The sequence below is a fragment of the Leishmania donovani genome, chromosome 33 (assembly GCF_000227135.1).
Source record: "Leishmania donovani BPK282A1 complete genome, chromosome 33".
NCBI classification, from domain to species: domain Eukaryota; phylum Euglenozoa; class Kinetoplastea; order Trypanosomatida; family Trypanosomatidae; genus Leishmania; species Leishmania donovani.
In genome coordinates this window covers 642766-669991 of record NC_018260.1, presented here as the reverse complement: position 1 = coordinate 669991, position 27226 = coordinate 642766, and the positions used below count along the sequence as shown (strand labels likewise).

Genomic DNA, 27226 nt, shown 5'->3' with positions numbered 1-27226 from the left:
TTGACCACTTCGCCGTAGTGCACCAAGTCGCAATCACCACAGACAGACCGAAATGAGAGGCGCACGCGACAGGCTGGAAGCGCCGGCATTTACAGTACGGAGGAGAAAAATACAATGCGAAAGCAGCTGGGAAAAGGGCACACGTGTGCGCATGTGTGGAACTGGAGAGGGTATACTGACAAGCTAGCGCATCAGCTCAATCTCGCCAAGGACTTTCTTCAAGGCGCTCAAGACACGCTCCGCGTCGTTCAAGGTGGCAAAAGAATCCCAGCTGATGCGGATGGAGCGCGTCGGCGCAGGTGTCTTGCCCAGCGTGTCGTAGACGGTGGTGTTCACCTCATTTGTCTTACACGCAGATCCGGTGCCGATTTCGACATGGTACTTGGTGGAGAGGCGTGACACTACATCTGTGTTGCTGTAGCCTGGCGGAAGGGTGGCGTGCACGATGTAGCCACTGGTCTCACCTCGACGGTTGATCTCACATCCCATCTTTTCCAACTCCTCCGTCATGAGAGTGTCGATCTCCTTATGGAGCGAGTGGCTGCGGTCGAGGGCTAGAGCTGCACCGAAGCCGACAATCGCAGGAACGTTCTCCGTCCCCGGGCGGATGCCCTTCTCTTGCGAGCCGCCACTGAAGAGCTTGTTGCAGGTCAGGTCGCGCAGGTAAACCGCGCCAACACCAACGGGTCCGTTAATCTTGTGCGCCGTGACCGTGATGGAGTCGACTTCACTCAGGTCGAGAGAGCCAAAATCGACCTTGAGCAGGCCTTGGCTTGCATCAATGTGAAGGCGGCCGCCCTCAGGGCGGGTCAGGTTGCGATCAATGCTGCCCGTCTCGTGGTTTACAAGGTCCACCACCTTCACCACAGTGGCCCCGTCAGGAATGTTTGAATTCTCGATCGTCGAGGCGTGCGACCAGGGCTCGCGCACGACGCGGTAGCCGTTCAGCGCAATGTTGTTCGACTCTGTGCCACCTGAGGTGAAAATGATGTCGTTCGCCGGTACATGCATCACCTTTGCCAGCTGGCTACGCACCTTCTCCACTGCCATGCGAGCCTCGCGGCCGCTCATGTGCATGCTATTCGGATTCCCTTCGGGGGCGCGCATCATGGCCATCTGGACCTGCTCTGCAATCTTGGTTCCGGCAGCGGCGTCGAAGTAGACTACGTCGTGCACATCGTCCTCGCTCGAAGCATCCTGCACCAAGGCCGCTGGAGGCGGAGTGTTGTTCGGCACACGCACGCCGGACTGAGGATAGTATGTGAACTCGGACGACTCGCACAGCTTCCCGTCGCGGTACACCTCCTTCATCACCTTGAGCTCGGTCAGCTTGATGCGACGTACATACGCCTCGAGGGTTCGGCGACCCATCATCAGATTTGCACCGGACTTGCACATCATGTACTGGCAGCAGTCCGCGCCCTCCTGAATGGAAAAGTCGAAGGTGTTGATCTTGCGCGCCTCGTCAATGATAAAGTTCTTCGTTACACCAATCAGGGGGGCAATGACGGCCTTGCATACGGTGGGGTACAGCGTGCTGATGTTGTGCACCGTCTGCGATGCCACCTGCCCAGCAGAGTCACCGGTGACAATGAAGCACGAGTCGTCAAAGCTGGCTGCAAGCGACAGCATAAACCACTTGTAGATTAAGGTGCGGTTGTGGTTCGGCACGTTCGCCACGATCTGCGACTGCAGTGTGCTGATGTCCACGTAGTGCATGTCCAAGCGACCTTGCACGCTCGACAGGCGCTCGCAGATGCGCCGGTTCTTCTCCATAACGGAGGCAGTGTCGTTGGTGCTGTTGAGAAAATGCACACCATTGACGAGGCAGCCGCGCGTCATCATCCGATACGCCGCCACGGGGCTGTCGATACCACCACTGATGAGAGCGAGCACACGCTGATCGGGTGTAATGGGGATACCCTGAGCGCCGGAGCAGATGAACGCGCCGCGAGGATCGCCCTTGCGCTCCCCCCTCTCCTGAGAGGCCTCGTAAATCTTGGCAATACCGGGCAGCAGCGCAAGCAGCTTCAACTGCTCCTTTGTAGGCATCTCCTTGCGCACCTCGATCATGGTGTCACCGTTTCGGAAGACCTGCGGGTTCTGGAGAACGCGACGTATACTGTCCATAAGCACACGGACCAGCCGCTTGCGGTGAATAGCGCTCTTCAAGTACAGCTCTCCGACGGAAATCACCAGCGTCACCTGTTCCACCGGCGGCTCTGCGTGGCGCTTACCGAACCAGTACAGCTCGGGGTCCTTAATATTGTGTAGGCAGACGTACGGCTCACCCTCAGTCGCGACGGCGTTGTTCCTCCTCTGCAGCTCAAAGCCAGCCTTGTCCGTCGCGTACCAGCGGCGTCCCGGAACGCGCATCTCCGCCTCGAGCTCGGGAACTCTGACGAGCTTCGGCTCCGACATGTACCACAGGTAGTTCTTGGACACATCGGGCTCCACCATCATGAAGTGAAAGTGGCCATTCTTTGCCTTGAGGATGAAATTCGGCGTCCGGTTATCAGGGAACTCCCGCGGATTTGTCGGCAGCTTTTCCTCCTGCCTATTAGACGGCATGGTTCCTGCCTACTTTTTATTTATTCAGTATTCAATGGGGTTTATGAGAGAAAAAAAGGGAGCGGAATCTGCGGATGTTGTGAGCCCCAGGAATGGAGCCGTCAGAGACGCAATGCCCTCCACAAGGATGGGACTGTGTAGCATGAGGGTTGCGCGAGCGTCCATGTGGGTCGGAGTCCAAAGAAAGCGGAGAGATGCGCAGATATGTTGATTGTCGCGAATAGTCCATCAAGAGCAGACAAAGAATGAAGATCACGCTCTCTGCTGTAGCTGAGCAGCAGCGTTGTCATGGTACGCTGCACAGATCCACACGGGAAAAGACACCCCCGCGGATAGGCATATACACGATGTCCCTCTGAAGGTGTGCGACGGTTTTTCTCCTGTTTCAGGGCAGCAGGGAAGTGGAATGAACATGCGTGCCTCAAGGAGTAAGGACCCCATTGCTAATGTGCGATCAGCGAAGTCGTATCAGAACATCGCAGAAACTGAGTAAGGCAGGCAGCTAGCGCGCAGAAGATGAAAAAGAAAAGTAGGACCACAGCCGCCGACTACTCGCCGTTCTTCTTCATAATCTTCTCCTTGTTGCGCAGGTAGAAGGACATGGGGAAATCCGGCGCAATGTCAATAGTTTCTGTTGGAATCCAGTATTCCATCAATCTATACAGAATCCAATCCAAGGAGCAGAGCATCCAGCACACGAGTCCAAAGAGAGGCCCGACAGATGCGTAGTTCATCAACCGTTCGTACAAGGACAGCACCGGCATTTCCATAATGCGGTCGTAGACGCGCTCAGTGCGCTCCGCCACCCAGTCCCAGCTATAGAACTGCTTGCAGTTGTCGTGCAGTGTCCATGGTGAGTGGTGCGGCACGTCGTTGATGGCTTCCTCCAAAGCGGCAACGATGGATGACGGGTCAGCATCCGCCAAAAGCAACATAGGCGGCGGGAGAACCTCCGGGACGCCTCCGACTTTTGTCGACACGCACAGTAAACCGCACGACGCCGCCTCGATGAGCGCAATGCAAAATGCCTCTGTCAAACTGCAATTCAGGAAGATCTGACCCTGGTTCAAAACACTCTTCACCTCAGAGTGCTTTAGCGCACCGAGCATCTTCACCCTGTCCATCAAATTGTGTCGCTCAATCATCTGCTCGAGCTGCGAGCGTCGCGGTCCGTCGCCGCCGATCACCCACTTGATATCCGGATGGCGCAGGCATATTTCAGGGATGACGTCGACAAAGAGATCCGCGCCTTTGCGATATACAAGCCTGGTGATGACTACAATGGTCAACCCCTCCTTGTCAATCTTCGATGCCCACGACTTGTACTTGAGATCGTCAGGCGGGGTGAAGGCGGAAGTGTCGGTGGCGTTCGGGATCACGCTTGCCCGCTGCGGTGCAATCCGCGCGCGCAGAACGGTGTTTTCGCGAGAAGTGTTGCTGACACAGATCACCTGGTCAACTGTACGCAGACTCCACACAAGCACCTTGTTGATGTTGATGGACGCCGCATCGGCAAACCCAAAGAGCGAGTGGTCGGTGAAGCACGTCTTGATGCCCATGGTGCCGGCGTGGAATATCGCCTCGTGGCACATATTGGAAGTGGTCTGGTGGCCATGTACGACGGTAATGCGCTCACGAATGAAAATAGTGCGCAGCATCGGAAACGCGCCGAGCCACGTTGGCAGCGTCACGGAGCCGGGAGGCAGCTTTGCCGCAAGCATCGGCAAATAATACACCTTCAGCCCATTTGTGTAATAGCGAATCCCAACGCGGTCCCCATAGGCACGGGTGATTATGATGATCTTGTGCCCTCTCCGCATCAGACACAGGGCTAAATTGTAGATGTGCACCTCCACTCCACCAAACCCGGGGAAGAAGAAGTCGGAAACTAACGCAACACGATGCCGCCCCATCGTGCAGATTCACTTCAAACCACAGCTCTTTGTGATAAGTATCTTGAGAGGGAGAAGACAGTAGATTACGATGAAGACGCCCATCGAGGCGAGTGAGCAAGGCAGTGACTGAAGCATAGAGCAGTTGGGGAGTGGCACAGCGCCGTGCAGCCTGACTCATTCGCACATAGCTTATCTCTGTTTCTTCAGGAGAAGTATGCAAAGCTTGGAAAGTGCTATCACCGGCCACACCCCCATACTCCTTTCCCGCGCTTCTACGCCCTCCCCTATATGTATGCGATCGCAATGGAAGTGCGCGACTCGCCATGAGGGAGAGAGAGACTGCAGACAAACCGAAAGGCTTGCAATGAAGCATTTTTTTGCTGCCTGTGTGTATGTACTCTTGGTGGCTGAAGTTTTTCACGCAGCTCCCTTGGCAAGTGAGAAATCTGTGGCGTCGGCATACGAAAGAGACCGCCTCATCGCAGCGAATCGCGACAGCACGTCGGAGTGGAAGGCGTCAGCAGCATCCTCGGAGCAAAAGCGCAGAAACGACCGGCCACCCTCTTTGCCGTCCTCAAAAACCTCGACGGCCGACGAGTGCGCCATTTGAGAAATCTCGCGCCGGTCGGGTTCCGCCACGCCCTTCCAATACACAACCAAGTAACCGTTGGATGCGGCCGATTCAGCGCCCACGGTGGAGACAGCAGGGGTGTACTTGTGTCTCACATAGGACCGCTTCGCAAAAGCGTCAACGCCGTTTTCGTGGATCCATCCGACATCGATAATACCAACGTTTTCAGGCTCTTGTGCCAGTCGCGAGAGAGACACGTAGCAAACCGCACAGCTCATTGGCTCCGAGAAGAAGACGACAGTGGCGTGGTTGCCGTCGGTGAGCTCGAAGCCGTGAACCACGCTCGTCTTGCCGAATTTCTCAAACGTGGCGCACAGCTTCTCGGGAGCCAGCGCCGTGGCGTGGTAGACGACCACGCCGTGGGTGTCTCCTAGTTGAACCGCAAGCGGCCTCCCCTGCATCAGTGATTTAACTCTCAATGCAAGTTGTGCATGTAAGAGGCCCAAGTAATTAGAGCAGCTGGCACTTAAATCATAGATCAGAGCAAAGGGAAGGAGAGATGGAGGTAGAGAATCATACGTGCAGTAAACTCCTCTCCTGGCATCGGTGCCGCTGTTCGATCCTCTGTGAACGTGGACAAGGGTTTACACCAGTCTTGCACTCTCCAGATGCTTATCGAGAAATGCGATAGGGTGGCTTGTTGCTTTTGTCAAGAATAGACTTCTTACCTTCAAGAGTAGTACAAGACTCTAGGAAAAGCGATAGGACACAGAGCGAGGAGGGAGAAGGAATCCAGTGCCGGGGCGAAGCCGGACTAGGAGGTGCAAAAGAACAAGTCAGCCGTGCGGCTGCCTCGCTCTGTAACCCACTCAAATCTGAAAAGGGCAATACCGTCAGACCCAAACCCCACCATAAGAGAAGTCTTGTCGGCTAGCTTCGTCATTCGTGTGCAGAGGCGTGCGTACTCTTGCAAATCAGTGCAGCGCGCCGACCCTTCCAGGCGCTTGGATACGCCATTGCACTCATCCAACAAGAGCTGCAGCGATGAGGTGACGGTGCTCGTTTGCATGCCCAGCTCGCACTCCGTCGACGAAACGCGTCGAAGAAACACGTCACATCGCTCGTCGTCCCCAGCACAGACTGAACGGACAATGTCGCCAAAGTTTCGAACGTCGGCAATGGTGTACAGAACCCCCACGTCGTGATCAACCAGAAGCTTCGGTCCGAGGTCGTGGAGCGCACCAACCTGTGCTACTTGCACGCCGGTGTCGTCTTCCTTTTTCTGATAGAGAAGGACACATGAGAGATCGTCAGCAACCTCGAGAGTGATGGGAAAAAGGCCGCTGAAGCAGCTGAGAACACTAGTGAAAAAAGCAGCGTTCACAGCCCACGAAGTTGCGTGCGGTTCCACTGCAGCAATCTTTTGCGGCCTCTCAGACTCATCGGCAAAGTCTACCGTGGTGTAGCTGAATGGAGGGATGTTGACGGTGGAAACCTGCAGCACGGTGCGTCGGCCTTCACGCCTCAGCTTGAACTTTACCGTGTCATCGAACTGCAGGAGATACTGAGTGACAAAGAGAAACTCAGCACCGCGTGGAAACTGGAATGCCATCTTGCAGTGCAGAGCAGCCTGATAGCTTTTGCAGATGTATGTAAGCACAGCAAAGGCGAGAAAAAAAAGGCCAGTAGCAGAAGAAGAGGGAGAGGAGAAGTAGCGGTGGGCAATAGAAAAGCTGTTAACCTCATTGAAAGCCTTCGGAAGTGCTTGGTGTACAGCGACACTATCTTTTGCGGCAAGCTTCACCAGCGACGGTAAAGTGTCGCGTTACTCTTCTTTCGAGCGTTCCTCGGTCGAGATGAAAAAAATTTCGATCGAAACATAGTAAGCTTGTAAAGCAGCAGCTGTGAGGCTATTTTTCGAAACCTCCACGACTCAGCCCCTACGACTGGCTTCAAGACATCCCCTTCAGCTCGAACCCTTCATAAAGGCGCGCCAAGGCACTGTCAGCTCCCTCCAGCTCCGCCAGCGCTGCTACTTTCAGTTTTAAGTCTTCTCGCGCCCTCTCGATCTCGTTGTCGCACTGCTGCAAGCGCCATTCAAAGTACTTTAGCGTATCAGAGTGGCTCAGCTCGCAAGACACAAACGTAGAGCCGCCGCTCAGTATCCATAAGTCCTCCTCGGGCCGTGTTGTTAATATTTTTCGTTGAGCCTCGCGATACTGGTTCTTTCGGCGGTCGAGATCGACGAGGTACTGTTTGGCCTCCGTAACCTCCTCAGCCGCAATCTCGATATCTGTCCGCTCCGCGTTGAGATCCTTTTCCATCTTTTGTGCGGTGAAAGTGCGTCGCCTCAGATAAGCACAAGAGCTGATGTGACAAGATAAAAAGCGAGAAAGGAGAAGAGCAAGGAAGCATGAGAGCGAAACTTGACGAGAAATGCGTACGGGGAGAAAAGACGTGTACGAAGGCTCTACATTCGGCACGCATGGCCACCACTGATAGCTCGACAGTAGATGCACACACAGGTGCTCAGGGTCAGACAGCACTCGCGCCGAGCAAGGGACTCCGCGGGCCCAACGCCGTTTGAAAGTACAAGTTGATCATCTCTGGCGCCGTTCCGTTCACGTGTTAAAGCCAGTAGAGAAATTCCTACAGCCTGTTATATGTGAAATGGAATAACGTTAGATATTGACAAAAAGAAAACGATCGAGCTACCGCGGCTACACTCATCTGTGCTCCTCTGATGTGTATGGCCTACGGTATCGTTTGCCTACTCTTGCTTGATCTCACCACAGTCAGTGACCGTGATGGGCTGGCGGGTAGCACCAGATTGGCTGCCCTGAGTCTCCACCTTCATGATGACGTCATAGCCCTTGGTGACCTGGCCGAACACGACATGCTTCCCGTCCAGCCAGTCGGTGGGAGCGGTGCAGATGAAGAACTGAGAGCCGTTCGTGTTGGGGCCGGCATTGGCCATTGACAGCGTGCCCGGGCCAAAATGCCTTCCAGCGCGTCCGGCAAAGGACTCATCAGGAAACTTGTGACCATAGATGGACTCGCCACCGGTGCCGTTGCCGGCAGTGAAATCGCCACCCTGGCACATGAACTGTGGAATAACGCGGTGGAAACGGCTTCCCTTGAACCAGAGAGGCTTGCCAGAGCGGCCAACACCCTTCTCACCGGTGCAAAGCGCGCGGAAGTTCTCGGCCGTCTTCGGCACGACGTCCTTGAAGAGCTCCATCTCGACACGTCCCGCCGGCTGCGACCCGATAGAGATGTCGAAGAACACGATGGGGTTATTCGAGTTGATCGGGTAGAACGGAATCCTGCGCTCAGCGCTCAGAAACGTACGGCGAAGCATTTTTGGAGGGAGGAACACCTTCAGTGAACAAGGTCGCGAGAAATAGGATATGACTCGTGCTTCTGAGTGTATGTGTGTGTACGTGTACGTGCAAGACAATATGCAGATGTAGAGGGTCAGTATGAGCGACGAGTGTACGAAAAGGTATGTTTTCGCTCCGACATGTCCGTTTCGCCTCCACAGCATGGGCGGAAGGGGCACGCTAGCCCCGGCCCGTCGCAGGCCCCCATCGCGTGGTGCGAAGCAGCGCTAGAGACACACGCATCACAGCCATGCGCCGGCGCAGCCATCTCAGCACGGGCCCTGCCTCAGCCTCTGCCAGCCTCTTCTGCGCACGCAGCCCCACAGCTGCCCCCACTATGCCGGCCGCCACCCGGCGCATCCCTCGGCGTGGCGCAGGCGCCCCACACCAGGAGGCAGTGAGGGCCGGGCGGGTCGCGGTCGAGTCGCGCTGACACTCCGCCCATATAGCATGGATGGCGCAGCCCGGTGCACGGTCGCGGGTCGCTCCGACGCAGCGCCATCCACGACCTGGCCGCCCACGTCAGCAGCGATGCATCGCTCTGACCTCCCCCACGTCGTAGGCGCCTGGCCCTGCCACCGCCAGGTGCGGTGCAGCATTGGCAGGGGATAGGGGCTGCCTGGCTTCTTCCCCACACAGGGCGTGTACAGAGTCTTGGGTACCACGCGCCGAGGCGCACACCTTTCATCCGGGTGCAAGAATAGGAACACCAGGCAATGAAAAAAGAAGCATCAATCACTTCCGTTAGTGTCAATCACTTGTAGACCGAAGCCTTCGCAGCGATGTCGTGAATGCGCGTAGCACAAGGCAGCGAGACACAAAAAAAAATGGGCGCGGTACATGAGCAACCTCCTGATTTCTCTGAACGTGTTACTAAAGCACCGAGAACCTCAGCCTATGTACATTCCACAAATGAGCGTGAGAAAACAGGAACCATGTGACACCTAGTACTTGGCTTCCAGGTAGTTTAGAACGTCTTGACAGTAACCCCTCTCTGCGTGTCGCTCAAGCGCAGACCGAGTTAGATCAACAACAATATGCGGCGAAATATCACCCAACCTTTTCAAGGCCTCTGCCAGAGAAGGCCGGATGCCGATCGTCTCCTCCGTGTCATCCAGGTAGACGAGCATCTTCTTCGCGAGGGGCACTACCTGTGCCGATACCTCATCGACTATAAACGGTGAAGCGCCCCAGTCGTCGGCAAGAAGTCGGGTCAGCTCGTTGGAAGTACGCAGGCGGATGGCGTCGTTTGAATCGTCGAAGCGCAGAAGCACGGATTGAATTATCTCATGTGCTGCACCTTTGACCATGGGCAAGCGGCAGACCTCGCCAAGAACCGACATGCAAACAAGTCGCATTTCGCCGTCGTCGGCGTCGGAAGCAGCACACCAGGCGTTTATGACTGTAGTAGATAAAGCGTTGCTGTTTTTCACGAGCTCCGCCTGTAGGGCATCACAGTACACTGGGCCGAGGAGAGCGCACAGGCAGTTCACAGCCACTTTACGGAAGAGGTGAGCGGTGTTGCCCGGTTGAAAGGCCGACAACGGGAGGACAATGGCGCGCAGAAGTTCACTGGTTTCGCTTGGTGCAAAGGCGCCTGTTCTGCACCAGAGAAGCTGTTCCAGGACAGTAAAGTAGCGCAGCTCCTCTGTGACTTTGAATGCAAAATTTATGTCCGTCAGTCGTGATTCGAAAATGTCTGTGAGCACTCCGCCGAGTGTGTCAATGCTGTCCGCATTCAGTACCAGGTCACTGAAAGCGCTGACCGGAAGCGCCGCCCCGTAGCGGAACAGTAATCGCTCTGCATGCAGGGTATAGATACCAGTAATTGATTCCGTCACCAGTGTCGACAACGTTGTGATTGCCTCGCCGGCCTTCAGCTGAATCTCGGGCATCTCAGTGCTCTTGATGCGCAGCAAAGAGTAAAGAATAATAGAATCCAGCGTTCTCTGCTTTGGGTCGTGGAGCACTTCGTCGGGGAGAGGATGCTCCGGGGAGGCGATGAAGCCCTTAGCCACAAAGACTGGAATGACTTTCTGAAGAGTCTCGAGAAGCGCAGTCAGTAGATGCTCGTTCTCGCACTCGATCAAATCACTTGTCGTCAGCGCTTGAATAATTCGGGTAGAGTGAGCCGGTGTCAGCTTCTCCTTCGAACCCTCGATAAGGTACGCCAGCGTTTGAAGAATTGAGCACTTGACTGTCACAGCTGCAGTCGAAAACAGCGTCGGCATCGGCCCGCACGCATCGTCGAGAGAAGTGAGCACCACAGTCTTGTTGCGCGACTTTTCGATAACAGACACATCCTCGTAAGGGTCAGCGTTCGCGGCCGGCTTCGCGATAAGAAACGGTAAGTACTGCTCAGGGACCAGGAACTTCCCCAGCATCTCAACACAAAATGTCGCTTCCTGCTTGACCTCGACGTTTTCGTCAGCGAACGCTTTGTACACAGCGCTGAGGATACGCTCAGTGAACTGCACGCAGGACTTCTCACAGTAGTAGATGGTTGTCCACAACAACTTCAGCGCCACCACCTTGCGATTATTCGTGGAGAAAGGAATCATCCAGTCGACAGCGGTGATGTCCCTTAGAATCTTGTCGAGGAAAGCCCGAACAGACTCGGCGACGACGTAGCGAGTGCCCAGGCTGGGGCGGCTCTGAAAGAGGTCGTAATACTGTGCTGACGGTGCCGTGAACTTCATGGAAGGATACTCGTCATCGCCGTACCACTCAATATCCTTCATAGTGACGCGCCTGTTCGCCATATCGATCCGGTTGTCCTCGTTGTCGATCATATAAAGCTGCCCAACTCGCTCCAAAATTTTGCGCGCCATGTTGCGAACAGCATCAAATGAATCAGTCACAAGAAGCAGGAGATGTGGTAGGTATTTTGCGTGCATCTCCAGCCGCTCCTTGACATCCAGCAACGCGCATGACAAAACTGAGAGGACTGCTAGGCGAACTGGCTCACTGTGATCGTTGCAGAGGACAAACAGCTCCGACGCCATTGCCTTGTTTTCTGGCTCGTCTTTTCCGTCTCTAAGCGCCTCAGAGGCTCCGCATCGAAACAAAACAGCCAGCGTTTGGGCCGCCTCGCACCGTACAGCGCTGTGCTTGTGTAGAAGACACGAGTCTTTCAGAACTTTTGCCAGCGGTGTACTAATCACCTTTACTTGCTTGGGCTCGATGGAGCACAGTTGGCAAGCTGCCTTGCACGCTTCCTTCTTGAGTTCTGGGAAAGGGTCACGAAAGCAGTTCTCTAGCAGTACCAGAAAAAAGTCAATGTAGTTCCGCGGTCCGATATCATGCGGAAAGCACGTCATGCAGGCCGTCCCGAGTCGAAGAAGAAGAAGCCTAATCTCTTCGCTCTCTTCAGCAACTGGCACGATCCCAATGCGTGTGACAACTGAGGGAAGAACCCAGTCCAAAATGCTCGCGTCTTGGCCTGGTAGTAGCTCGATCGTTATCCGCGCCGCCTCTTCTCGTGAGCGCTCCGAGGTGTCCTCAAATCCCTTCAGACATGACCGAATAATTGAAAACTCGTCGTCTTTTGACAGATTCCCCCTCTGCGCTTTGACAAGCTCGTGTATTTTCTTGTATGCTGCGCACCTCTTCATTTTGTTCGAGTCCTGTAACTCGTTGAGGTACTTGGGAAGCAGATCCATTGTTCCTGAAATACTTGGCCGATGACTGTTAGGCAAAAAGATAACCCTCAATCGGTTCGGAAAGAGAAACAGAGCGCCAGTTTTGAAGCAGACTTTATTTTTGCAACAACTCATTTCGACTGCAGTTCGCAACAGAAGTGATCAGTATGGAGGCGATGTAGTCAGCGCAAGAGGACGAATGCCTACGGGGTTTCCTGTCACCCTGAGACTGTCCATGTAGGAAGCAGCACGCAAAGGGAAAAATCCTCTCTTTTTCTTTGTTGTTTTAATTGCAATAAAGGAGATACCTCTACCCTGAGAAACAGTACACCATGTCAACACGAATGTTACACTAGCTCGCTGAGATAGGGAGAAAAAATAGCAGTACGTGTGAATTAGAAAACCGGCAGTACCCGTGTGCTCAAGCATTCCTACTGAAGAAAATCATTGAAGTGCATTTTACAATCAAAAAATTTGAGTTTTGCTGCTGCGATAGAGAAAAAATCGCTGACAACCAGCACAAGCTGGGTGATTACAAACTCGTCGGTCTGGAAGCTTTTCTACTCACCGCAAACCCTCTTAGAACTACTGTTGAGGACCTCCTTCAGTTCTTTGAATTTCCCAATCCCGACCTGGATGCTGAAAAAGAAGCCATTATTTGTCTGGCTGCGTTGCTATCCAAAGCCCTGTAACATCCTATTACATGATCAAGCTTTCAGATGCATCCCATGAAAACCCCATCCCGAAAATCTTGAGCCCGTCCAGCATGCGCCCCGCATTTTTTGAATCGTAAGTGGAGATAAGAACAGAAAAGAGTCCAGGGGAACAGGTGAAGTCGCGCTTCCAAATCTGGTGTCCAAGAGAGCTCGGAAAGGCTGAAGAACCCGCAAGGCTTCTTCGCGTTTTCCAAGGTAGTGAAGCACATGGAACGCTCGCTTCTCAGGCCCCTTCAAACGCACGTGCATGGTCCTCAACCCACGCAGACTCGGAAAGCAGTCCTTATTGCCCGAAGTGTCCTGAATGACGAGCAGGCACGATTTCACGGCGTGAAGTCACTTCTCATTTACCTACAACATACCAAGACCCAAACCTGAAGGACCCTTGAGGTGCCTTGCTCCGGCCTCGACAGAAACGCCGCACCCCGCAGCGTGCACGTCGAAAAAGGGGGAAGTGGCCAGATGCTGTCCACAATGAAGATGACGCTGCGCTCCTGTGCAGCTGCAGTAAGCCCAGGCATATCTTGGATCTCGAATGTCTTCAACCATGAGACTCCGGAAAAGTTGCAGCGGTCTTCAGGGACTTCAAAGGTAGCAGACGTAGCTATCTTGATGTGCTTAGTGGTTCGTAGTAGCGTGTATTGATTCCCGTGTCGCTGAGGAAGCTGTCATAGAGGCTCTGAGTCGGAAGATACGCGGTGTCTGCCACCAATATACCATTACCCCACTCCACAACCAAAAGAAAAGCGTCCGCGACTGCAGCTATTCCAGGCGACCGAATGGCGGCGCCCGCGCCGGCACCGCCGATCAGCGCTGTCGAATCACTTTGCAGATTTACCACGGTGGCACTTCCGTGTGCAGAGTACACGAAGACCGCCCGCACGATCAGCACGTTATCCAGAGTCCTGTACAGTGTCGCCGAGTCGCGGGAAACCGGATGCTTACGAATTCGTGCTGCTCGTCTGGGCGGTGGCTGAAGGTACCCAGCACTGTCTCCACGTTCCTATTTTCGCTTTCAGGGATTGCTCCGATCGTTGCTGCTTCTCGAACTCTAAAAAGTAAAGATCGGCACGAATAGGGAGTTTGATGCAAAGATGAGCACTTTCCACTGCAAAGAAAAGCGCCGATTGTTTAATCACGGACAACAAAAAGTACACTCCAGTTGCTGTGGGTCTGACTCCTAATAAATCCTGCTCAGAAACCGCGAAAAAGTACGATAGACCGATTCCCTACTGTACTTCCATGACACCGAGATACCAGGTGCTTCCAGAGCGGAAATCACTGCTTGAAACACGTATTCTCCGTTGAGCAAAGTTCGGCAAAGGGGATCAGTCATATCGCCAGAGAAACACAGAACATCACCTGTCGACAACCTCCTCCATAGTGATGATATCTATCAGTGTACACACACTACCACAGACTTAGAAACTTCAATATAAGAGGCATCCTTCCACTATCTCCTGACTTCACACACTAGGAAAGCCTGCACTCTCCCATCCTTTCTGAGCAATGATCACCAACGGCATCTGATACCTCTACCTCTTCATCCATCCCCCCGCCCACAAGTGGAACCAAAAGCCGACAAACTACCTCCCACATCAGTCTTCACCACTAACCTTCGTGTCCCGTCCAGTTTTTCTAAGTGCACAAACAGGTATGTTTTCGCTCCAACATGTCCGTTTCGCCTCCACAGCATGGGCGGAAGGGGCACGCTAGCCCCGGCCCGTCGCAGGCCCCCATCGCGTGGTGCGAAGCAGCGCTAGAGACACGCGCATCACAGCCGTGCGCCGGCGCAGCCATCTCAGCACGGGCCCTGCCTCAGCCTCTGCCAGCCTCTTCTGCGCACGCAGCCCCACAGCTGCCCCCACTATGCCGGCCGCCACCCGGCGCATCCCTCGGCGTGGCGCAGGCGCCCCACACCAGGAGGCAGTGAGGGCCGGGCGGGTCGCGGTCGAGTCGCGCTGACACTCCGCCCATATAGCATGGATGGCGCAGCCCGGTGCACGGTCGCGGGTCGCTCCGACGCAGCGCCATCCACGACCTGGCCGCCCACGTCAGCAGCGATGCATCGCTCTGACCTCCCCACGTCGTAGGCGCCTGGCCCTGCCACCGCCAGGTGCGGTGCAGCATTGGCAGGGGATAGGGGCTGCCTGGCTTCTTCCCCACACAGGGTGGGGGTACGGGACCCTGATATCACATCCCGGCGCCCCCTCCGTCAACGGGCATCATTGGAACGACGCCCCCCCCCCCAAGTGACAGGGGCCGCAAAAGCAGCTCGCCAGCAGCCCCATTTTTTTTCCGCACGCTTTAAGACTCACCTTGTTGCCAAAGCACAAAATGCCTTTAGGGCTGCCTTCGGGAAGCCACAGCAGTTTTCCGTAATGGGAACTGACTGCATGCGCTCCAAAGGACATTTTGGCTTCGAATGAACGGACGCCATTGGTATTACAATGCTGATGATGAGTTGACTTTCTGTGTGAACTCAAATGACCACCAGGCTGACTACGGAGCACCGGATGCAAAGAAAACCAAAATCGCTGTGAGGATGAACAATGAAGAGACCACACAAGGAGTCATCTTATTTTCTTATTCTCCAGAGATACAAAACCATCACGCTTGCCGGGATGCGACGCACAAGCAAAGGTTTAATGTAGGCACAAAAGGCAATTTTTCAGAAAGAAATAGAGCTTTTGAAGGCGCCGCGCGTGTAACGAAAGCCAGATGAGACGACCACCACTTAGAGACACAAGGAAGGGGCCAGTGAAAAGCCCGGGGCCTCATCATGTTCCAAAAAAAATTGGCAAGTATTACTGAAAAAAAGGCTTAAAAAGCAAAACAAAAAAAAATTATAACTGTACTTAGATGTTTTGTTCGCAGCCTTTCGCACCGTCGAGATCGTAATTTTGATCACGGTGTTCCCCATTGGGCGTCCACAGTGTCTTTTTAGTTTTGGGGGGCCTGGAACAGCGTTGGGTTTTTTAAACGGCCGCGCCGGCGTCAAGAGCAAAAAATGGGTTTGCCCCCCCCCCCGATGACAAATGATGATGCAGCTATTGGCGCCGTATCGCGAAACGCATTTATGTGCCGTTTTGAACTGTGTTGCCACGCAATGGCTATCTGGGTTTTCATTGCGGAAAACGAAGGCTTCGTTTTGTCAAGTTTCGGTAAAATAGAGCGACCGCACGTTTTGCGGCACGAAGAAAAACTTTTTTTTATAAGATGCACCAGCTTCTACAGGTCCGCGATGAGAACCATTTTGTTAGCCTTTTATGTGCACTTTCTGTGTCATTTCTTGGTAGCGTCTCCCTGGCCTAAAATTAGAAAACAATCAAGAATTCGTATCGCTTGGGTTGAAAAGGCGGCTGGCGTTATTGGGTGGAATTTGTGTATCCGAAGCCGCCGATTTGACGGAGAATGCGACGAGAAACGTCTGCGGTGTTTAGTCGGAACCCAAATAATCCTCAATTGCCGGTGGGACATGGCCTGCCCGGTGATTTCCGTGACAGTTAACCACCTTGAAGCGACAAGCGGCATTAACTTACAGGCCTCGTTTGTGGGATTAGGTTGACATCTTTCGGATGCATTTTACGCCGCCATCGGAACAAAAACCACGGATTAATATCTGCGGTCAGCCTTTGGGGGCCGTAATGAAGAGAGCTTTGCAAGCAGCTGGGGCGTAAAGGGGGAAATTGTCCCGGGCGCGTTTTTCGCCTTCCGCCACCCATCTTGAGTGAACGCGCCTTTTTTTAGCATCCAAACCCGGTTTTTGCTCCGGTGAACGCTTTGTCCCCTGTTCTTTTTTTCGTTAGTATCACCCAATGTGAACGTGGCGGTGGTAAAACTGGGAATCATTTTCACTTGCATGGTGTTTCAAACTCCATTTTTTCAGTGAGTTAGCGACCAAAAACGCGTCTTTGCAATGCCTTTTTTCATCGCGAAGGAGGCAACAAGCTGCTAGCACAGAAGCGCGGAAAGGCCGGCGGACGGGATGAGGTTTTTACGGCATTTTTCCCTTTTAGGCGCGCTGGAATTTTTATATTCGAAGTCTCTCGGCTCACTGCCTCACTTTCCCATTATAGATCGTTTCTTTTTTTTTTCAGGAACATGTGTGTCGGTAGGTTTTTCTTCGGCGCTGGTGCCAGCACGTTCTTTTTTTTCCTTGCTTTTCCATGAATGGTTCTTTGTTTTTGCCGTTCCCGCAAGGCGGGGTGTTCTGTATGGGGTCTCCCGCGGTGTGTTTTCCCCCGCGTTTTTTTTTACGCGGGTGCGCTTCGTGGGCGTCGTGCGCGTTCTTGGGGTGGGTGGGCGTGCGCGCGTTGCGGTTTTTCTTTGGGGGATTTTTTCCCGGCCCATTCCCCCCCCCCGGCGCCCCAACGAGCAGCAGAGACCCCCGCAAACCAACGCCCCCCCCCTTAGCGGGGCCCCCGCCAAAGCGTTCGGGATGTCATGGCTACGTATTAAACAGGGTTGCTTTTGTTTTTGGCGCCAATTTATGCGTGTTTTCACGTGTTTTTGTTTTGGTTTAGCGCGCCGCAAATTTGGTGGCGTTTCCTGACCTTCCCCTTTTTTTGTGCTTGCCATCTTTTTGCCGGTGCAAAATGGCGCCTCTTGCGGCCTTTCTCAGTGCTTCTCCCTGTTGTTCCTTTTGCTTTTCCTTGGTCTCGGCCCGCCCGGGCTTCGTTGGGGTGCTCCTGCTCTGTTCGCTTTTGGGTTGCGGGCCCTCCCTGCGTGCCGCTGGCCGCCGGGGCCAATTTGGCAAAATCCTTTCCAACCCCTGCGAAAAACGATTCCAGCATTTCTCTCTCTTTTCATTGTCAATAGCTTCCTCGTATGTGTTTTGATTTGCGTCTGTATGATGTGGCCGGCCTTTGTGGACCCTTGGCGCCGAAAGCTCGCCTCTCAGGCTTTCGTTGCGGGTTGTGTTTCCGCCTTTCTGCCTCGTGGGCGCCCCTTTTTCGTCGATGGAAAATCCCCGCTCATTCTCGGGAAACGGCTTCCCTGGTGCCTCCCTTGCGGCGGGTCCCGCCCTGCTTTGCCTCGTCCCTTTCTTGGGGTTTGGGCGTGCGTTTTTTTTTTGGTTTGCTGGAAGGGGGTGGGGGGCTTTCCCCCTGCGCGCGGGAAAGCTCGGGGCGCCCCGGGCGGGCCGCGCCGGTGCTCGGCTCATGTGGCATGGGTGGCGCGAACCGGTGTGCGGTCGCGGGTCGCTTCGGCGCAGCGCCATCCGCGGCGTGGCCGCCCGCATCGGCTGCGGCGCATCGCTTTGGCCCCTCCCCTCCCCCCACGTCGTCGGCGCCTGTCCCTGCCGCCAGCGGGGGCGGTGGGGCGTTGGCCGCTTTGGGCGGTTGCGTGGTTTCCCGTCGGGGGCCTTTTGGCCAGGCCCGGGTTTCCCGGGCCGCAAACGACCGCCCGGCCCCCGGGCGATGAACGCCAAAGGAGGGACGGGATACGGCGCTTTACCCGAGCGCGGTTGTCCCCGAATGCGGCCAAAATGGCGGAAGGAGACGGGGATGGGGCGAAAAATGGCAACGGGCGGGGTTCCTGTGGGGTGTGCGGCTGGCAGTGGGCACGCCCGGCGGCGTTTACCGTCCCTGAGCGGCAGAGCGCTAGCCGTTTCGTGCGCTAACAGGCCGCGCTTGAGCTGTCGGTGAGGCGCCGCTGCCTCCGTTTATGAGTCTGTGTTGTGTTTGTATGGTCGACGAAGCCGTCACATCTACACTAGCATAGCGTAAGGTGAAAGCGCCAGAAAAAGAGAGGGTCAGCGAGGCTGCTCGGCAGCACTGTTACTTGAGAGTGTGGCGAAAGTGCTCGGCGACAACGCGGCTGATGGCGAACGTGAGGCCTTTAGCGTATTTGATGTGCAGAAACTCATTGGGGCCGTGCGCGTTGCTCTTTGGACCGAGGACGCCGGTGACAACGAACTGCGCTTGCGGGTATGATTTGATGAGCATGGAGATGAATGGGATCGCCCCGCCCATGCCCTGGAATGCGAGCGGGTTGCCGTACGCCATCTTGCTGCTCTCATTGAGCGCGGTCACGAGCCACGGCTTCAGCTCTGGGGTCGCGCAGCCATGGCCGGGAACCTCGGGCTGAAACCACACCTTAGCGCCGTACGGCGGGTTGGCCACAAGCAACTTGGCCATGGCCTGGGTAGCTTTCTCCGCGTCCACCAGCGGCGGCACGCGGAGGGACAGCTTCAGTGAGGTGTGCGTCCGGATTACGTTGCCGGCAATCTGTGGCTCCGGCAGGTTGGCCCCTGTCACGGTGAGGCTCGGCTTCCAAAAGTTCCGCAGCGCCAGCTCCACATTGTCGCCTGGCTCTGTCGACACGCCGTCGGCCGTGGCAAACTGCTCCTTGAACGGCACGACCCTCATCGACTCCATGGACTTGACAACGTAGTCGGGAATCTCGCAGTAGGCCTCAGGGAAGAGCACCTTTCCGGTCTTTGAATCCTCAACGCGGTCCAACAGCTCACGCGCAATGCGGAACGTGTCCGGTACGACGCCGCCGGCGACGCCACTGTGCATGCTCTCCGTCAGCGTCTGCACGTTCAGCACACCACCCGTCACACCACGCAACGACGTCGTCAGCCATACCTGTGAGTAGTTGAGACAGCCGCTGTCTAGGCACACCATCAAATCCACGTTGCCGATGCGTTCCTTGCAGCGCTCCATGTAGTAGTCCAGGTCGAAGCTGCCAGACTCTTCGCACGCCTCGATGACCACGATCACTCGACCGTGCGGAATGCCGTGGCGCTGCAGTACCGAGACGGACGTGATGGCCGAAAAGAGCGCGTAGCCGTCGTCAGCGCCGCCGCGGCCGTACAGCTTGCCATCGCGCACGACCGCCTTGTGGGGGTCAAGGCCTTCGTCCCACGGGTAGAGAGGCGGCTGCTTATCCATGTGGCCGTACATGAGCAGGGTGTTCTTCGTCGGCTCTGTCCCGGCGATTTCGACGAGGAGGAACGGCGTTCTTCCCTCGACCTCCATGAACTCGTAGCTGAGGCCCAGCAGGTTCTGCCCCTCCATCCAGTTGATCAGAATGGTAAAGGCCTTTTTTATGAGTCCGTTCGTTGCCCACTGGGGGTCGAAGTCGGGGCTCTGATTCGGCACTTCAATGTAGGCGGACAGCGCAGGAATGATGGAGGCGTCCCACTCGGCCTCCACGGCCTTTTGAATCACAGCCCAGTCAAAGTCGCTCATGAATGCAAATATATATGTGCAGGTGTGCACGCTACGGAATTGAGAGAGAGTAAAAACAAAGTACGGGGCAAGTAACTGCAGTGTGTGAGAGGCGGCGATCTGCACAGGAGAGGGAGCACAGGGGAGAAGAAAGAATGCTGTGTGTTGGCGCAGTCGATTTCGTGCGTATGCGTGTGTGGCATCGGGGCCGGCTTCGCATGTAGGCGGGAGGTTGGCCGTGCAAGCCGCAGCACATAAGCCACCCCCAAAAGAAAAACGCTGCGGCGTTGCTGAAAGCGACGCGTCTGCCATTTTTTTTTTCATTCCTGCAGCGCACCTACTGCTGTCGGATGCCGCTTCTTCACAAGCAATGCTCGCATGCAGCAACGCAAGCGCTGTGTGTTTGTAGAAACAGCCCGTAGGTGTATGTGACAAACCGGCAAAGGTGCACCTGTGTGTGTGTGTGTGTGTGTCACTGCTCCATTTTCTACGCTTGCGAGTCACGCAGGTCCTCCACCGCGGCCAACTCCGAAACAAAGTTAGCCAGAGACACGCGCGCTGGGAGCGTGCAATGAATGGCGAGGCAACGGGACCCATGATAGTTTGCCGCACTTGCGCCGCCTAGCAACGACGATCCATCCGCCGAAGCCACCGTCATGAGGCCAGCAGGCAGGCGATCCGTGAGCGCGCGACCACGCTTACTTAGCGGCCACACACACGCGCGCGGCCCGCGTGACTTGGAAGCGTAGTCGCGGGCTACTGCTGTCCGACTCGCAAGATCCCAGTCCGTGGCGAGGGAAAAAACGGTAGCATTGCTCTCCAGGGCTGCCTTGGGGCGGCCAAATGCAGGACCCACGGACGGCTCCGGGAAGGATCGGCACCACGGCCGAGTGGCGCGAGGGTAGCCGGTCGCCTCTACCAAGAGCGGGCGAAACACTGTTTCGTTTGTCTGCGCGACGGCAGGCAGGGATGTGTGCGATTGGCGCGGCTGTTGTGACGGAAGCAGGGACGAATGGCGACGACGGTCATGGGTAAAGCCTAGCTGCGCTTCGATGACGGCCAGGCTTTCACACCCCTCGAATTCGCTGCTGGCGTCCAAGACAAGCGGTAACGCAATTTCATGAACGCTGTAGCGAGCTGCCTGCGCCTGGCTGTACACCGCCGTTACCGGCGCGCTCAGTGCCAGCGGCGCGAGGGTTGCTGACCTCGCACCACTGTCTCTTGCTTCCTCCGGTTGGAAGACAAAGTCGCCAGGCTTCGGTGCCGCCGCGAGCAGAACGTCACGGCATCCGCCCGTCGCCGCCACGAGCTCCTGAAGCCGGAGGCTCGCCACCACATTCCATACCAGATCGCTCTTCGCGCAAACCATGCGTCGCCGCGTAGCCGCTGGTACCTCGTGAATCCACCACGCTTGCCACACCCCTTCACGGTCCTCGCCACGGCACAAGAGCTGCAACGCGCGCGCAAGCCAAGGTGGTAACTCCGTGCTTGCCTCAGCTACGGTTTCCACCTCGAGGCAGGCCATCATGACAGCCGCATCCGCGTAGCGGCGCTTCACCAGGGCCTCCGTGACGTGGTAGGTGCGGAAGAAAGGGACGGCGGCCGCACCGAAGTGATGCGGGGAGAAGTAGTTCGGGACGCACATGGCGCACGCCAGGGAGGCATGGTCGAGGCGGTTCACAGGCCCTCCACGTTGCTCAAAGCCGCGCAGGAGGAGGGCGTACTGCAGCCGCATCGGCGACTCATCGAGCACCTGCGACGCGGTGTGCTGCTCCCCGCAAGCGTCTGTGCGGCACTCAAGGAGCTGGAGGGCAACCCTTGGCGTCCCTCTCGCGAGGTTGATCTGCACAATGGCGCGGGCGGCGTGCAGACAGTGTTGCACGGCGTCTTCAACGCCGCAAGGCTGCGTCGACACCGGCAGTGCCACACGAACGCTGCAAGCCTGCACAACAACGTGCTCGTCATTCTCTGGTATGTGAATGTTGACGCTGACATTGTGCGCGGAGATAAGTCCTTCGCTGGCTTCCACGATGTCCGCAATGGCCGTTGCCAGGGAAACGCCGCGACGGTACAGCACAAAGTGCAGGTGCACAGTGGATGGAGAAGAGGTGAGACACGACTCCAGCGACTCACGGAAGGATACGGGAGTCGAAAAGCGGGGCGGAGCTCGTTTTGCCTTGGCTGCTGCTGCTGAGGTGTCGGCGTTGCGCTCCCCCCCTTTGCTCTCTGCAGGACCTGTGCGGCTTCCAACTTCCTCAGGCCGCGTCGCGTGCGTGAAGGTGACGACTGCGCCATTGGGCAGTACCTCGTTCACCTGCACATCACTCGTGTAGCGGAGGAAACAGCGATGAAGCTGTCGACGCCGTCGATGTGCGCGTTTTGTCGCGGCAGCGGCGGAGTTGTGAAGGCGCGCTGCAATCCCAGCGCTTTCACGGGCCGCTGATGTCAGGGCCCAGAGACTGGGCGACGTGGGACGTGGTGTTGTACGCATGTCCGCTGAATTCTGCACATAACGTTCACGGCACACATCCACAGCGCGGCGAAGAAGTTCCACTGCCTGCGCTGCGGTTACTTGGTGCTCGTCATCGTAGCCGGCATCCCCCTTATCTCTTGCCACAGCTGCAGAGTCTTGAAGGTAGCGAGCAAGCTGACGTGCGATGCGGAGAGCGTCCGAGATCGCAAGCCGAGCGGCGATCCGCTGAATAAGTGCCCGATCGAGTGTTGGGTTGTAGCTGCGCACAGCTGCCTCGAGTTCGCTGCGGCTCGCACCACCAGTCCGTTGCACAGGCGGTTGTGGCAGACACCTAGTGGTGTCGTTGACGGCCGATTGGGCCGCAGACTGCGAGGCCAATGCTTGATGCTGAAAGGACGCCAAGGAGCTTTCGAAGGCGGTCTTGGCGGCGTGAATGAACTGGGCGAGGGATGGTGACACGGCGGCAGGGGTGCTCATGGCGTGTTCATACAGCCGTGGCAATTCGCTCAGCGATTGCTTGTGAGCGTTCTGGTGCTCTTGCTGCCGCTCTGCGTACCGCTGCAGGTCCGGAATGAGGTACCGGGGTGTGTGCGAGTGCTCCGCCTCACCGTCCGTGGCAGTGCGGTTCACAAAGGCTTGCCTTGGCACGTGACGATGCGCGCGCTCCATCGCCGCCACGACGCCGCCGGTGTTGCACCAACGGGCTGTACACTTCATGACAGCTTCCGGGTATGTGAATACGTGAGCTACGGAAGAGGAAAGGATAAGAGAGGGGAGAGGGCAACTGAACAATCGAAATGGACCCAGACAACAGCAACACCAACAACGGCGGTAGTGCACCGCAAAGAATAACGTTGAACTGCATCGTGTGACAGGGGAGGAGGGAAAAAAGGCGTGCGGAGCCTCTGCCCTACAACTCGTTTGTTTGTTCACCAGCACGCGTGCAGCACACGGCGGCTGCGACGCCCACGCGCCGTTTTTAGACACACCGCTTTGAATTCACTTTTTTTTTTCGCTGTTGGAACCACAGCACAATCGCTCAGCGTCGCTCCCGTTGCTCTCTGCTCGTTTGATTGCCGGCCGCAGTCGCTTCTTGTACGTTTTCCCATGTGCGCCTCTTTTTTTGATATATATTTCTTTCTGAAGTCGCCGGCTTTTCTACCCTACGAGGAGGGAAGTAGCCATGCCATAGTCCCCACTAACACATGCTGACTATAATGGGTATGATGGTGGCTGGGGGGGTTGAAAGAATGAGGGACGCCTTGTGCATCCGTCCTCTTGCGTCTGAAAAGAGACGTCGGTAGGAGGAGACATGCTTGTCTTGGTGGTTGTCGTTCTTGCGGTTATTCACACGAACGGTCGAGAAGAGATAAGCGAGATCAGGGAAGACAGCTCATCCAGAAAAAAAAAGAAAATAACAAATATGCACTTCTCTTTTTTTCCCTATGTGTGTGTGTGTCTGTGCACGTGTCGTTGCTGCGCTTGCTCTTGTGCGACGTATGACGGAACCCTTTTTCTTGCTGTTACCACACAAGTGGCCGTGCATTATTCTTTTCATTCTCACGATCGTGGTTCCCGCTCGCCACCACCGCCGCAAAAAAAAGAAAAAAAAACAAATAAACACATCTCTACTACTTCCGCGGTTGCTCCACGCGTTTCTTACTGCCTGCCGGTGCGCAGCTTCGACTCTTTCCTCAGACGCAGATGATCGCCGTTCATGTAAGCAAAGCGGGTGATGATCTCTGTGAAAATCTGGAAGTCGAGCACCTTGTTGATGATGCGGATGATCATGCACATGCTGCCCTGATCCAACACAGTGAGACGACCCGCAGAGGCGAAGATCTGCTCCGCAATGTTCATCGGAGAGATGGCAGACTTCTGGGCCGTCTTGAGCGAGTCGAGCGCCGGTCCCTCGTTCTTGTAAAAGTTCGTGTTCACTGGGGACGGATGGATGACGACAACATCGATGCCAAGGTCGTGGTTCTCAGCCGCGATGGTGGTGGCGAAGCTCGTGAGGAAGGCTTTGGAGGGACTGTACATGGTGGCCGTTGGGCCAGGCAGGTAGCACGCGACGGACGAGGTGAAGGTGATGAGACCCTTCGACTTGCGCTCGATCATCTTGCGCAGGAAGTGGTGCGTGATGGGCACGGCGCATCCGGCGTTGCACTCCAGATTGCAGCGCAGGCGCTCGAGATCAGTGTCCACGAAGAGGCCGGTGCAGATGTAGCCGGCGTTATTGAAGACGAGACCGACCTCAATGTCATCCGTCTGGCTGGTGATGTCCTTCATGTAGGCGTAGTCTTTGGCAGAAAGGTTGACGCCGACCTTTCGGAACTGCACGCGCGGATACTTTTTCTGCAGCTCCGCGAACGTGTCGGCGAGCATCTTGTCATCCAGGGCCACAAGCACGACGTTGATGCCCTGGCCAGCTAGCTTCTCAGCGATGGCCTTGCCAATTCCACTACTGGAACCGGTCACGAGGCCCCAGTGCGTCTTGTACTTCTTTGCCAAGTCCTGCGGGAAGCGCAGGGCAATCTGCTGCGTCACTATGGCGACAAGGTACGTTAGGATGCTTAAGGGGCCGACCCATCCGCAGATGCACCACACCACGGCCCAAATCCAGGTGTAAATGTAGATCATCTTGCCGCTTCCGAGGTGCACCAGGGTAGGAATGAGAGAGAGTGAGGGATCGAGGATGGTGGTAGTTATGGTGGGCGGGGGAGGGGGGGGGGGCAAAGAAGTAAGGCGAGAAAAAAGAGAGGAGAATAAAGGGCGAATAAAGAATGAGGTGCGAAAAACGCAAAGGAGTGAAATGGCTGCAGATATGCGGACGACGAGATCTGTGCGAGGTTAGGTGGAGGAGGGGTGAGTGGGGAAAAGGACGGAGTTGGACAGGACAGGCCATTGACACGCCTGTAAGCCGTGTTACGCAGTTGCCCCCCTTCCCCCTCCCCCAAAAAGACAGGGCGAAGGGAGAAAGAGAGTGGTGACGGTACAGCCGCACACCCACAACACATACGGGCGAGTTGATGAGAAGGTGATGCGGAATGCCACGGAAAACGTCCTCTAGAGTCGCTCATGAAAATCTGCCCAACGAAAGAGCAACACATGTGATGTCTCTCAGTGCCTGCGCACTTTTTGCTTGTCTTGTTGAAGGATAAAAGAAGGGCATACACACACACAGGCATGCGAGCACAGCGATGCAAGAATGGTATAGAGGGGAGTTGGAGGGGGAGGTGGAGGTGCGGTCAGGTGGGAGGGCTCTGCAAAGACTCGCAGTCACAAGGTGCCTGTGTGGTGAGAGCAGCGAAGGAACACCCATAGAGGTGGAGAAAAGAGGGGCTGCGGAATTCCGAGCGGGTGGGAGGAGGAGGGGGGATAGTGAGGGAGAGCCAATAGCGGGAAGAGAAGCGTCGGCAAAATCACGAACAAAAACACGGGAACGAACGTGGGCATGAGATGCGTAAGTGTCGCAGTGAGGGGGGGGGGGAGGAAGAGGAGGGTCGAGACAGGGAAGGGATGCCAAGAGCAAGGGGCACAAACCCCTTTTTTCTCTTTTTTTGCGTCTCTACGCTCACTTCGTCGCATAAGTACACACACACACACATGCACGTGGAGAGCCGCAGTTATTCCATACGCACAAGAGCAAGGCCTGCCACCACAACGGCACACACGCAGACACTTACGCGCACAGAGGGTGAAGCAAGGAGAAACACAGAGGTGCAAAGAATCAGTTTGCACTTGTTCAACAGTGCAAGAGAAGCAGCCGGAGCAGAAGGACCCCTCGCACACAATCGAGCAGTTTTCTCGCCTGCCTTCACGGAGCGGAAAGGGTGAAGCAGAAAAGCGTTGTGCACTTGGATGTGCTACCCGCCCCACCTGCGGCAGCCGCCGCTGCAGTGCTGCTGTGGTAACGCATTTCGAACGCAAAGAACTCGCCGGGCAAGTGATTAGTTGCGCCGTTGCTGCCGTCGCGCTTCCTTCCCTTGGTGACGTAGTGCTCGTGGCGGGGAAGATAGTGTACTGCGGAGGTGGTCACGTCGCTACGCGCCACGAACACCGAGGCGACACCCTCCTTAGCGAGAAGGGGCGGCAAGCACACAGAAAACGCGTATGGGTAGCCAACCCGCGGCAGCAGTGTCTTGTCACTGTGGTAAAACAGCACCTGCTGAAGGCCGCAGCCGAAGATGTGGATTGTGCCGGAGCTTGTGAGGCACACCACGATGTCGTGCACCGCCTCTGTCAAGCGCTGGTACTGTCGGCTCAGTGCCTCACTGGCGTGAGCAGGTGCGTTGTTGTCGTTACTGCCGCATCGCTCGTGGGTATATGCCGTCGCGGCCGCGGCGTTCCGCAGCAAGGGGTGAGCCTGCGGCACGGCGACGATGGCGAGCGAGACGGTGTCGACGACAGCGGGCAGGTGGCCTCGATCAAGGGTGAGCCGGTTGGTCATCTTGTCGTCACCGACGAAGTCTAGCACCCGGATGCGCATGCCCTGCTCACTCATTGTCACGCCGCTTTTGCCGTCCTCGGTGATGGCGACCGCGCGCAGTGGTGCCTGGTGAAGCACCTTGTCGACCAGCCGATGTGTGTCGCCATAGCCTTGCCGGTAGGGGCTGCCGAGGCGGTGCGCGTAACCGTCGTGCGTGGCTTCCTCGAAGGAGGCAGCCGTCAGCACCGACTTCTTGAAGGTCAGCAGGCGAACCTCACCCCTCCTCTCCCCCGGTAGGAGGACGCGCAGACGCTGCACCGCCATTCCAGCCCCGTTTGAGAGCGTCGGAGTCGCCGCAATAGCAATCAT

The 27226-nt window shown here is 56.1% G+C and overlaps 11 protein-coding genes across 11 annotated transcripts; all 11 read right to left on the bottom strand.

Moving 5' to 3' along the window:
* Positions 1-183: 183 nt before the first annotated feature.
* LDBPK_331780 (thiamine biosynthesis-like protein) lies at positions 184-2571 on the bottom strand (the record flags this gene model as incomplete). The annotated part of the gene is made up of 1 exon (XM_003863956.1): positions 184-2571. One exon carries the CDS (start codon positions 2569-2571, stop codon positions 184-186), a length of 2388 nt encoding a protein of 795 aa, XP_003864004.1.
* A 548-nt stretch (positions 2572-3119) lies between these two features.
* Positions 3120-4484, bottom strand: LDBPK_331770 (n-acetylglucosaminyl-phosphatidylinositolbiosyn th eticprotein, putative; the record flags this gene model as incomplete). Its single annotated transcript, XM_003863955.1, has 1 exon — positions 3120-4484. The coding sequence occupies one exon, from the start codon at positions 4482-4484 to the stop codon at positions 3120-3122; it is 1365 nt and encodes a 454-aa protein (XP_003864003.1).
* Positions 4485-4883: 399 nt separating this feature from the next.
* Positions 4884-5498, bottom strand: LDBPK_331760 (hypothetical protein, conserved; the record flags this gene model as incomplete). The annotated part of the gene is made up of 1 exon (XM_003863954.1): positions 4884-5498. The coding sequence occupies one exon, from the start codon at positions 5496-5498 to the stop codon at positions 4884-4886; it is 615 nt and encodes a 204-aa protein (XP_003864002.1).
* A 353-nt stretch (positions 5499-5851) lies between these two features.
* LDBPK_331750 (hypothetical protein, conserved) lies at positions 5852-6649 on the bottom strand (the record flags this gene model as incomplete). The annotated part of the gene is made up of 1 exon (XM_003863953.1): positions 5852-6649. The coding sequence occupies one exon, from the start codon at positions 6647-6649 to the stop codon at positions 5852-5854; it is 798 nt and encodes a 265-aa protein (XP_003864001.1).
* A 340-nt stretch (positions 6650-6989) lies between these two features.
* On the bottom strand, positions 6990-7361 carry LDBPK_331740 (hypothetical protein, conserved; the record flags this gene model as incomplete). Its single annotated transcript, XM_003863952.1, has 1 exon — positions 6990-7361. The coding sequence occupies one exon, from the start codon at positions 7359-7361 to the stop codon at positions 6990-6992; it is 372 nt and encodes a 123-aa protein (XP_003864000.1).
* A 446-nt stretch (positions 7362-7807) lies between these two features.
* LDBPK_331730 (cyclophilin, putative) lies at positions 7808-8584 on the bottom strand (the record flags this gene model as incomplete). The annotated part of the gene is made up of 1 exon (XM_003863951.1): positions 7808-8584. The coding sequence occupies one exon, from the start codon at positions 8582-8584 to the stop codon at positions 7808-7810; it is 777 nt and encodes a 258-aa protein (XP_003863999.1).
* A 780-nt stretch (positions 8585-9364) lies between these two features.
* On the bottom strand, positions 9365-12082 carry LDBPK_331720 (hypothetical protein, conserved; the record flags this gene model as incomplete). The annotated part of the gene is made up of 1 exon (XM_003863950.1): positions 9365-12082. One exon carries the CDS (start codon positions 12080-12082, stop codon positions 9365-9367), a length of 2718 nt encoding a protein of 905 aa, XP_003863998.1.
* Positions 12083-18557: 6475 nt separating this feature from the next.
* LDBPK_331710 (peptidase M20/M25/M40, putative) lies at positions 18558-19976 on the bottom strand (the record flags this gene model as incomplete). The annotated part of the gene is made up of 1 exon (XM_003863949.1): positions 18558-19976. One exon carries the CDS (start codon positions 19974-19976, stop codon positions 18558-18560), a length of 1419 nt encoding a protein of 472 aa, XP_003863997.1.
* Positions 19977-20442: 466 nt separating this feature from the next.
* Positions 20443-23145, bottom strand: LDBPK_331700 (hypothetical protein, conserved; the record flags this gene model as incomplete). Its single annotated transcript, XM_003863948.1, has 1 exon — positions 20443-23145. One exon carries the CDS (start codon positions 23143-23145, stop codon positions 20443-20445), a length of 2703 nt encoding a protein of 900 aa, XP_003863996.1.
* Positions 23146-24087: 942 nt separating this feature from the next.
* On the bottom strand, positions 24088-25068 carry LDBPK_331690 (hypothetical protein, conserved; the record flags this gene model as incomplete). The annotated part of the gene is made up of 1 exon (XM_003863947.1): positions 24088-25068. One exon carries the CDS (start codon positions 25066-25068, stop codon positions 24088-24090), a length of 981 nt encoding a protein of 326 aa, XP_003863995.1.
* Positions 25069-26245: 1177 nt separating this feature from the next.
* LDBPK_331680 (hypothetical protein, conserved) lies at positions 26246-27226 on the bottom strand (the record flags this gene model as incomplete). Its single annotated transcript, XM_003863946.1, has 1 exon — positions 26246-27226. One exon carries the CDS (start codon positions 27224-27226, stop codon positions 26246-26248), a length of 981 nt encoding a protein of 326 aa, XP_003863994.1.